Raw genomic sequence first — 11,653 nt, 5'->3', positions numbered from 1 at the left:
ACCCTAGCCGCCCTCGTCTCCCTCGCCATTAAAGCCGGCGGCACGAACGCCGGTGACCACCTCCTGAACACCCTAAGACCCCCTCACTCTCCTGAACATGGATCTGTTACCCTCTTGCCTCGAATCACCTTCCCTCGTCTCGAATCTTCGTTTGAAGATTTGAGTCGAACCCGGACCTATGCCAAACCACCCCATCTTCATACCAGACATTCCCCTGACCTTCCTCGTGACCAAACCAAGCTTGGTTTGGTCCGAATCTACCCACAACTCCTAAAAATCCAGATCTGGAAATCCAGAACTTGAAACACATGCACCTGGGGAACCCGGCCAGTTTTGACAAGGGTTTGAGGTCTAATAGACCTTAATCAAGGTGTTCTCATGTGAGAACACCCTGATTAAAGTTTGTTCGGCCTCAAAAGTTCGAAGATGAATCAGATTTGGGTCTGTTTGATTTAAACATTTTCGGTACGTTTTCCTTTCTTTTGTGTTAGTTTTAGTTAAGTGGTCAGCATGTTTCGTTGGGTTTGTTTGTTATTTTTGTTATTTTTCATTCGGATTTCTTTCATCTCTTTAAAGACCTTTTTCTTTGGTCGGTTGATTTTCTATGTGTGTATTCTGAATGTACTCTGTGATAAACATGATCGTCGATTAGTTTAATCGTCAGATAAGTTAACTCATATAGGCCCCAGTAATTGAACAAAAATTGTCTGATGCCCTTTAGGTCCCTAAACATATTGTTTATGTGAGCGATTGATTATTACCTGTTATAATTAGTATAGTCGACTCGATAAATATCGTCGATTAGCTTTCTATAACTAATAAATCGAATGAGCTAATAATGTCGCATGACTAATCGAGCTTTGTCACTGACTGTATGTCCCAACATTGTTTGAAATGGTTTGTTTGCACTATAAAACTGACTGAAAAGGTTCAGCCCAGGCAGTCTTGAGTTCGAACTTTCATCAGTTCAAAAAATGCCCTGATGCTGCAATAGGCAGGGGCAGTAATAATCAAGGTTGACAGGGGTATTCTGGGGTGTTAAAAAGAACAGAAGTAATTAGTTTAAGTGAGCTGACAAATGGGGTACTAAATTAGGATTAAACTAATGCCAATGGGGGAACAAGACACAAGGGTATGGGGCTTAAATTGAATAATAAAATGATGCCCATAACTCCTGATTAAACAAAACCAGGCGTGGGGAATAAAGGGGGATGACACCAAAGATGCTTAGGCATGGGCCTAAAAGGGTATGGGCATTCTGCCAATTGGCAGGGCAGGCAGCTTAGCTGCCCTTGGTCATGTGGCTTATAAATAGGCCATTTGATAACTTAAACGAGGCTGGATTTTGAATCTTCAGAAAAAGAAAAACTGAAAACATAAGGTAGTTTTCCAGTAAACACTGCAACCAAACACTGCCTGAAAGTTGTATAAGAGTGCATATTGGTCAAGCTGTTTTGGCCAAGTTCTTTGTTTGCATTGATTGAGCTGTTTCTGGTTATTGAATTGGTAGTGTCGCTGCGTTGAATACTCTGTTGTTGCTGTTGTTTCATCCTTCTTTTCTGGGTTCATTGGTTTGGTACTCGATTATTTGTTGGTCCTCTTTGTTCTGGGAAATATTGTTGGTCGTCTGAGGTTGTGGAAAACATTTGGTTTGGTTTGTTGCTGTGTTGTTGTTGTGTATCTGCTGCTGCTGTGTTTGTGGCATACTGCCCGACTGACTATTCCTTTATTCTGTTGTTCTCCATACCAGGTACACACCTAATACACTGTCAGATGTAATCGGAAAATTGAGGATGAATACAAAAATGAGAAAACTTGAAGAATGTCTTTTTATACATAGATTGTTGCACTAAATATCATGTAATGTAGAATAATGTTATTCTTGTTTGGATGCTGGAAGTAGTTTGCAAACCTAGTTGATGTCAATGTAGGGTATCGAATGATAATCGCATATGTATGCTGTTAGATAAAAGTGGTCTCAATGAATTAGTTTGCATCTCAGATTTAGTTTACTTTGCCATAGATGCTGTAACGTATGCCAAACATGAAACTGTACACAAGGGGTTAAGTTCGTCTTTTCTGATCAATGGTCCCATATAACTAACAAACCATCTGTTAAGACAAAAACATAAAATTTGTAACATAAATCTCATGAAGGTCGAGCCCAAACCGAAGCAAACCAAGTAGGCCCATATCGAACAAGCAGAGGCCCAGGTCTGGCCTATCACGCATGGGCTGGATTTGGGCCCGGGATTATTTGTTCGGCTGGCTGTATGTGCGGCCTCATTTCTAATTTTTTTTTTTTTTTGCTTTTCTGAATGTCATTACAAACAACTTGCAAGCACCTAATTAATTAGGACTATCTACTATTTTTAATTGATAAAGACAAACACGACAAGAAACGTAGTTGTTATAGGATATCCTTTTAAAAATAAGAACGAGATGAGCCTCGATGAAAATAAACAAAACGCGCAGATGCGGGGCCCTTGTTTAAATGTATATTATCGAAGCATTTAGGTTCCAGGACAGGTTGTTTAGCAAATCTCACAACCCTCCTAAAATAATAATGTGTTAGACTCTTTAGGACGCGCCTTAATAAATCTTACCTTCTTAAACTCGGGTGCGCATTTATGCGACCCAAATCCAATTCTCAACGGAGTCGAAAGGTGTTTCTAATCACGGGTACATTGATTGTGACGTGGTTCGAGATGCATTTTCATGACGTTGCAAATTCTTTTAAAAAAAATAAGAATGAGATGAGCCTCGCCAAATAAAAACACAAATTGTGGGGCCCTCAGTAAATACTTGTTTAAATTACTTAGAATTCAGGAGGGTTGTTTAGCGAATTTCACGGCCTCCGCAAAATAATAATGCGCTAGTTGCTTTAGGCGCGTCTTTAATAATTTAATTTTCTTAAACTCGGGTGTGCATTTCATGCGACCCAAATCCAAATTCTAAAACATCAAATAAAATATGTTTCGGATTGTGGGTGCATTTCATGTGACACAGTCCAAAGATATGTTTTAAGCGATGTTCACATTTCTTAATAATAATAATTAATAAAGCGGTTAAAAGATAAAATTTGCACATGGTTCATAATTGTATTAAAAATCAGATAAATAAGCCGAATATAACAGTTGAGCGACCGTGCTAGAACCACGGAACTCGGGAATGCCTAACACCTTCTCCCGGGTTAACAGAATTCCTTATCCGGATTTCTGGTACGCAGACTGTAATATAGGGTCATTATTTTCCTCGATTCGGGATTAAAATTGGTGACTTGGGACACCCTAAATCTCCCAAGTGGCGACTCTGAAATAAATAAACCAATCCCGTTTCGATTGTCCTTTAATTGGAAAAACTCCCCCACCCTCTCTGGTGCGGAAAAAGGAGGTGTGACAACTATCGTTCTTAATAAATCCATGACTACTCGCATTAAAAATATATTACTATTGGACCCTAGTAAAGGCTGAAGTCGACCTTTCGTCTCTACTTCTTCGAGATTAGACGGGATACTCATTGGGTACATATTTTTTTCGTACTCATACTACACTTGTTGTGCATTTTTGTTGCACAGGTTTATGTATGGCTAGTGGCATAGCGGCATGGTTGATACGGAGACTCGGGTGAGTTGCATTTATCGAGACGACTGTAGCCAGCAGAGTCTCCTTCAGAGTATTGTACTATATTTTTTATTTTTGCCCACTTGTATTCGGGATAGTTACTGTATTTTATTTCATTCCTAGTAAATGCTCATGCACTTGTGACACGTGGTTCTGGGATGATTATGGGGTATCTTGTATTAACTTCTTAACATTTATGTTTGATTTTAAACGATTATCTTTTACTGATAAAATTGAAGGAAAATCATAGTTTTCAAAATTATTAAAACGAGAATTTAATTAAATATCTTGGTTGGCATGCCTGACAGCGGTGTCCGGCGCCATCACGACCCTTAGTGTATTTTGGGTCATGACATATATGTTGTTGTCTTTGCAGAGTATGTCAGCATTGGAGACCTAGTAGTTCCTGCGGATGACCTTTCTGATATTGATCAACATCGTAGACGCTATGGAGCGCTACTGTGGGACTACACTAGGAAGAAGCAAGAGAATAGTGCAATTAGTGAAAGTGAGCTGATTGGCAGATTAGCAAGGAAGAAAGGTGCACCAGTTGTGAACGAGAAAACATAAGTCTTGAGGAAGAAGAATTTGCAATTTTTTGTATGGAACATGTAGTTAAATTGTTTAGTTGCGGCTAGTTTTGTAGAAAGATAGTAGACAAGTTTATGAACAAGATTGTTGAAGTTTAACTGTAGCAGATTTGTGCTACAATTATTTTGCACTTTGCTTTTTTATTTTATTTAGTATACTAGTTCGATCAATGGGGAAACATTCTGTTTTTTTTATATTCACTGGTTGAAAGTAAACAGTACTTGATCTAATTATTGTTACTGGTTAACTCCTTTTCAACTTAATTATTATGTAGTTACTCTATCAACTCCAGATTATGTAGTTATTTTGTAGTTTTTCTGTAGATAAATTGTAGGGATCATTAACAACTATTGATGGGTGCTGGAGATAATAAAACAACTGAGTACTACATATATACAAATCATTCACAAACCAATCAAGCTATGAAAGTATTAAATCAATACAAAATACTAATTAAACAAAACAATGTCAAACTAACCACATTAAGAGTTGAAGGTGCCTCAATAATTACACATCAAATATAATTCTCATGAACTCAGCAACAATTTTTATGAAAAATTCAGTTTACTACATAAAATTTTATTTCTTTTTGGGAGAATTCTTGCAAGATCTTTTGTTATGCCCTTTTACTCCGCAATTGCCACATGAAATCTTGTACTTCTTCAAATTTACTTCATCATATGTTTTGTATCTTTGTTTTTGAGGTATTTCATAAGTATGCAAGAGGTTCTCCCTTGTGTAATAAGGAGAACAATATTGTTCATAAGACTTATCCCTGTGTCTTAAAGCAGCCAAAACATGTGGACAAGGAAGTTCATCAAGCTGAAATTACCCACAACTACATCTCTTGTTTTCAAGACAAACAATATAGCGATTCACTCCATATAGTATTGTATAGAGGTAGTCTGTTGAAGCCCTCACCTACAATTACATTACAAACAAAAAACAATTCATATACGATTAAATACAAAATATCTACAAAGTATCTATATTCTCTTTTAATAATTAATTCTGATGCAATAAATGATCAGATCTTACTCTAAGTTTGTGCGACAATGTTCTGTTGTCATCCAACTCTTTGTTGAATTTAAACCTAAGGTATGTGAATGTACCCTTTGTTTTCAATAACTTTTCATTAGTCCAACATTCAAGAAGAGTCCTCATATACTCTAATAGTTCTACTATCGGCAGGTCTCTTGCATCTTTTGTTACAGCATTCAACGACTCTGCAATGTTTGATGTCATAGTCCAAGTTCTGTTCACCGTAGCATGTACTCGAGACCATCTATGATAGCCAATATTGTATAAGTATACTTTAACACGCGGGTCAATCTCTTCAATCTTTGACATCCTTTCATTAAATTCATCAAGCGTGTATGACCGTGCCGTGGCAAAGTACAATTCGCTTAACTTTAGATGTCCCTTCTTGAACTTTGCCCTTATATTTGTCCAAATATGCCATATGCAAGAATAATGTGGCATGCCGGGATAAACAATAGATGTTTCCTTCAAGATACTCTCATTCTGATCCGAAACAACACATATATTTGGTCTTTCACCATATGCATGTTTGAATTGCTCAAAAAACCACTTCCATGATGCGTCATTTTCTGAATCAACAACAACATATACCAATGGTAATATGGTACCTACATTATATGGCAAAAAACAATTAATTGGCTCCAGGAAAAGACATATACATACAAACTACAACTTTTATACAATAAATCTACAAGTACTACAAAAAACAGACAAGCTACAATATTTCTACAATATGTCTACAATAAAACTTCAATACCTGATGCATCTATTGTACTAGATATTAGCATTATTCCCGTGTATGCTGACTTTAAGAAGGTCCCATCAACTACTACAACTGGCCTACAATATTCCCAACCACTAATTGACGTACAAATCGCAACAAATACATACATGAAGCAGTCATCGTCCGTCTTCTTCAATTTAACAACAGACCCCGAATAAGTCTTCTCTAGAATATACAAATAACTAGGCAATTTGTTGTAGGAGTCAGCAGGATGACCTCTCAAAAACTCCAAAGCTTTTTCCTTTGCTCTCCAAGCTTGCATGTACGTTAAGTTCATGCCGTGTTCAGATAACATATCAGCTTGTATGTCTTTTGGTGTATAAATTATCTTAGGATTAGCATATTTTGGAATAACCATGCTACCAACTACCATGACAGTAGGTTTGCGTTGTATGAATGTATTGTCCATCAAAAAGCATGTGTGCAAGCTGTTGAAATTTCTAACCTTGAACATTGCAAAATCATTTATGCTAGTTGCCTTGAAGTGCCATGTACAATTTTCACCAACACATACCAACCAGTAGCTACAAAATAAAAATAATTTAAACACCGGTATAAAAAATGTAGATAAAAAAACAGTTGTAGTATAAAAAGATCATATTCAATAATTTATATACAAAACAACTACAAACTATCTACAATTTTGTTTAACAATATCACCAAAAAAAACTGAAGAAGTAAAAATTTACAAATAAACTATAAAATAAAAAAGAATTGCAAGTGCAATATTCCTACCTTCTAGCACTAGATCTTTTCACCCTAAATTGGAATATGTTCATGACTGAATAGTGCTTCATTGCACTTGCAATTGTTTGCTTGTCATGGTATACTTGGCCTACTTCAATAACACTTGGTGTACTTTCTGTTATTATTATACTTTCATATTTCGCTATCGCCAGAGATGTTGGAATATCAATTTACTTCAATGTTCCAGATGAACCTGCAATAAAATAAAGCTAAATACTGTTATGAACTATTTTTTGTAGATATTTTGTAGTTAATTTGTAGATATGTTAAAATTCTGAATTTCATAGTGAGCTACAAATGATATGTAATTTTATTGTAGAAATATTGTAGATAGAATGAAATTCAATACTAATATATATATATATATATATATATATATATATATATATATTGACATGTAGTTTTTTTGTAGAAATATTGTAGATAATTTGTACATAAGTAATATACAACCAAAATTCGATAGTAATGTAACATAACAAACCTGCAACTGTATTCGACGTGGTGATACTCAATTCCAAATTGAAATCACGTACTGTTATACATAGCGGATAGCTTCCTAAGCTTTTGTTTTCCTTTTTCGTCTCCATGTATACACGAACACCCATATCGTTTCTAATTTCCATTGGAGGACAATGTTCGTTGATAATGTATTTGATTTCTGTTATTTTTTGGATGTATCTATCATTAGATGCTCTGCTATTATAGAATTCAATAGGCTATAACTCGCATCCTCGTCGACTACAATTCCATCGACCTGAAAGTCTCTATATCTACCATAGCTATCCTAATTCTCATTCAGTTGAAGCATAATTGAGATTTTCGACATAATTGCGGTTGTTACAGAAGAATTATAACCAATTTAGTCACTTTTGAATTGTGAAATCAGAAAAATCAGTGAAACAGAGTATTGTCCTAAAAACAGAGTAGTGAATTTTGGAGAGAAACGGGCGAAATTTAATAGCGAGATTTGCGTTTGATAAAATCTGGAAGAATCCTTAATATCCCAACATTCGCGTGCCTATTAAAGGAATTGTACAGCTAACAGGATTCTGTTTTTAATGATTTGTTTATATTTTGTAGAAAAACTGTTAGCAGAGCGGGTAATTTGCAAAATATGAACATTTTTAATAATATAGTTTTCTATATGGTACGGGAACGAAAATTTCCCTCTAAAAATCATGTATAAAATATTAGCACGTGGATTCATGAAGTTTTTCGCGTAAGCATAAAATATACGTACTCCTAACTTTTACGAGCTTAACAAACAAGAGAATTAAGTGGTCCAAACATTAAGGAAATATTCTTCTCAAAAGGAGCACACTTCTGATAAATTCAAGCATCAAGATATTGAAAAAAGAACGACTTTACAAATAAAGCATATAGCACTCTAGAAAATATAACACAATCATAACATGGGTCAAAGAAACCAATTGAACTTATGATCAAGACTTTGGAATCATAATTAGTTCCTTCAACAAGTTGGACTAAGCTGTTCCTTAATCTCGCATTCAATTTGCTTGTCATTAGTTTGGATGAAGTAAAATTTAGACAGTACCGCATTCAATTTGGTTTGTCATTGGTGTGATATGTGAACAAAGGGAGTAAGAGAGTAAAATAAAATTTAGGCAGTTTTGCATTAAAAGTGTGAAATGTAAAAGAGGGTAAAAGGGTAAAGTAAACTTTAGACAGTCTCACATTCAATTTGGTTGTCATTAGTGTATGGTCGCACATTCTTTCAAATATTCTCTCCCATTCTTTCAAGTGGGGTTGCTCTGATGGTAAGAAACCTCCACTTCCAATCAAGAGGTTGCGAGTTCGAGTCTCCCCAAGAGCAAGATAGGAAGTTCTTGGAGGGAAAGATGTCGATGATCTATTTGGAAACAGCCTCTCTACCCTAGGGTAGGGGTAAGGTCTGTGTACACACTATCCTCCCCAGACCCCACTAAATGGGATTATACTGGGTTATTGTTGTTATTGTTTCACTAGACACAAAGTTTAAGAAAAATAATAATTTTTGAAATTTATTGTCTAAAATAGTAAGTTACATATATTTGTGTAAGTTGAGACTAAAATGGAAAAATTTAAGCTAGTATATTATTTCTAAATACAAAAAGTTATCTTTCGTTTTGGGATAATTAAAAAGAAAAGTACGTCACATAAGCTGGGACACACGAAATATATTAATAAAATATGTTGACATTATAAACCTTTTTAACGATTAAATTCCCCCCATTTCATTTTATACTCCATCTTATCTTGTTTATGTGACACATTTAACTTTAAACTTTTTATTTTAACCTTGATGAGAAGCTTTACAACCATACAAATATTATGATATGTTTAATATTATAAATTTCAAAAGTGTTATGCCTACATTATATTGTGGATAATGTCCATTGTTACTCCTTCAGCTTCATGAAAAAAGCTTGCAATCAATCAAGAGCTTGCAAGTAGCTTATGCATACATCTTTTAAGTAGCTCATGTAAGCACCTCGAGAAAAGTCTTGCAGCAGCTTGCTGAAGCTAGCAGCCTGAAAGTACCTTATGCAGATAACTTACAAACAGCTTCCTGAAGCCTTACTACAGCTTCCTTCTTTTATAAATAGGAAGCTAAATCGATTCATTTTGTACATTAATTGTAAGAGAAATAATATCTCTCCCCAAGATTCTCTAGCTATGTATTTTGCCTTACAGTTCATTTATTTTATAATAAAAATTTATTTTCCCGTAGGGATGACAATGTGGCGTTGTGGGTGCGGGGCGTCAAAAGGTGTTCAATTTCAATGGCATCACACCAGAGCAAGCCACAAGGTAGTAGTGAATCCGTGGCGGAGCCAGATTCAAGGAAATCACTTCCAATACCTAAGTCAGACCTAGAGGCGACTTCCATTCCTAGTCTTGGAGCAAAATTGGGGCCTAATTTTCATCAACAATCAGCACCAACAATGTCTATCTTTGATGGAAGAAAGGTTGTCTTGACTCTTCGCAAGGATTACATTTCGAATGTCAGGGCTAAAATTCAGGCCAAACTCAAGGATGCTACCACAAATAATGCTTCTTCTCTTCAATTCGTGATCCAAGTAATTCTCGAGGAGATGGACGGAAAGGGTGTGGATATTTCCCCTCTAAAAGACCCATTGACGTCTTTGTTCGAGCTTGCCACTTCATATGACCAAGCACAATCAGCTCTTTCTGACAAGGTTGTAGATGTTGAAAAATTTGAGTCATTTTTAAATGCCAAGGAACATCTTGATCTTGTCTTGATTGAGAAAGGGGAGAAGGTCGAGAAATTGTCTGCCACCAGTCAGTCTCTCAAAGAGGCCAAGGAGAAGGTGAAACAGTTAAGAGATCTTCGAGTTATTGCCAAGAAAGAGGTTGAAGAGATTGAATCTAAAGTCTCATCTGCTGAAGGGGAGTACCGTAGATGTTCTGATGTTTCCTTGACAACTGCTGATGACTTGGCCGATGTGGAGATGAAGAAATAGCACTTGGAGGACACCCTTAAGGACTTAGTCAATTACAAGTTGTGTTTAGATTAGCCTATATAGAGTATTTTATTTGCCTCTTTTTTTTTCCTTGCATTTAGTTAACTAGCGAGCATCCTTGAAACTGAAAACTCCACCTATTTTACTTTACATTGCACATTTTTATTGATGTTTACCCCCTTTTTTTATTATTACCAATAGTTGCTTGCTTAGCATGATGCGTTGACGTTTACGTAACAAAATTTGGATTTCTTTAAAATAATATTTTGAAACCAACTTTATATTGCACCATGCTGTCAATTCCAGATTTGCGCAGTCTCACCAAAAACTACATATCTTGGTGTAGGAATATCGAAATTACGAACTGTTTGATTTATTGAAAATTAGACTTCAAGATCTAGAACATATCCAAAATTCTAAATCATACAACTTCAGCATCATCCCAGATAATATTTTGAAATCAACTTTATATTGCACCACGCTATCAATTTTAGATTTGTGTAGTCTCACCAAAAATTCATATATTGGTATAGGAACGTCGAAATTACAAACCGTTTAATTTGTTGAAAACTAGACTTCAAGAATTAGAACATATCCAAAATTATCAATCAAACAACTTCAGAATCGTCTCAGATAATATTTTGAAATCAACTTTATATTACACCATGCTATCAATTCCAGATTTGCGCAGCCTCACAAAAAAAATTCATATCTTGGCGTAGAAAGGTCGAAATTACGAACCATTTGATTTTTCAGAAACCAACCTTCCAAATTTAAATCATATCCAAAATACAAAATTTAATACCTTAAGGATAGTTTTAGATAATATTTCAAAGTCAACGTAAAACTCTGACACGCTGACGATTTCAGATTGCACGACTTCACCAAAACTTTTGTATCTTGGTATGGAAGCCTCGAGATCGGAAGATGTCTTACTTGCCATCAATCGAAATTTAAGAGCTATATTCTCACAAATATCTTAGGTTCAAGTCTCACTGAATTTGAAATATTGTGACAAGCAATCTTTTCCTTATACTTGTGTTTTCTTTTGACGCATCTTCAAGGTTTGTCGAGATGTAGGTTTGTTGATACTTGAAGACGAGACTTGAAGTACCCGACCATCACAACAGATAATCTTGAAACTTGTAGTTTTCGATTTGCAGGAGGAAGAGATGAAGGGCAGGACTTGACCCACTGGCATGCCAATTTGTTTGCAACAAATTATATGTGATACAAAAATAAATTTCAACCACAATATAAATATGAAGAAACATAATTTTATTGATAAAATAATGCGGGTACAATTCTATTTTTCTCTTGATTCTTAACTCCTATTTATTACCCTACGTTCGAGAATTATGCTGCTAAGGCCCTCAAATTAC

The 11,653-nt window shown here is 35.4% G+C and overlaps 1 protein-coding gene across 1 annotated transcript; it reads right to left on the bottom strand.

Annotated features, from left to right (window-relative positions):
- Positions 1 to 5,042: 5,042 nt before the first annotated feature.
- On the bottom strand, positions 5,043 to 6,412 carry LOC104226748 (protein FAR1-RELATED SEQUENCE 3-like). The gene is made up of 3 exons (XM_009778808.1): positions 6,013 to 6,412; positions 5,253 to 5,863; positions 5,043 to 5,135 (listed from the first exon to the last, which is right to left on the bottom strand). The coding sequence occupies exons 1-3, from the start codon at positions 6,410 to 6,412 to the stop codon at positions 5,043 to 5,045; spliced, it is 1,104 nt and encodes a 367-aa protein (XP_009777110.1).
- Between the last annotated feature and the right edge of the window lie 5,241 nt (positions 6,413 to 11,653).

This window comes from Nicotiana sylvestris, chromosome 4 (genome assembly GCF_000393655.2).
Source record: "Nicotiana sylvestris chromosome 4, ASM39365v2, whole genome shotgun sequence".
Lineage (NCBI taxonomy): Eukaryota > Viridiplantae > Streptophyta > Magnoliopsida > Solanales > Solanaceae > Nicotiana > Nicotiana sylvestris.
The sequence above is the reverse complement of the archived record's forward strand: the minus strand, read 5'-3'. Positions and strand labels throughout refer to the sequence as shown.

Excerpts from the sequence above, each read along its gene's own strand:
- LOC104226748 (XM_009778808.1), bottom strand. The coding sequence starts at position 6,412 with ATGGTAGTTGGTAGCATGGTTATTCCAAAATATGCTAATCCTAAGATA. Across the intron at positions 5,864-6,012 it reads TAGTACAATAGATGCATCAG|GTACCATATTACCATTGGTA; the intron begins GTATTGAAGTTT and ends CATATAATGTAG. Across the intron at positions 5,136-5,252 it reads CATTGTCGCACAAACTTAGA|GTGAGGGCTTCAACAGACTA; the intron begins GTAAGATCTGAT and ends ATGTAATTGTAG.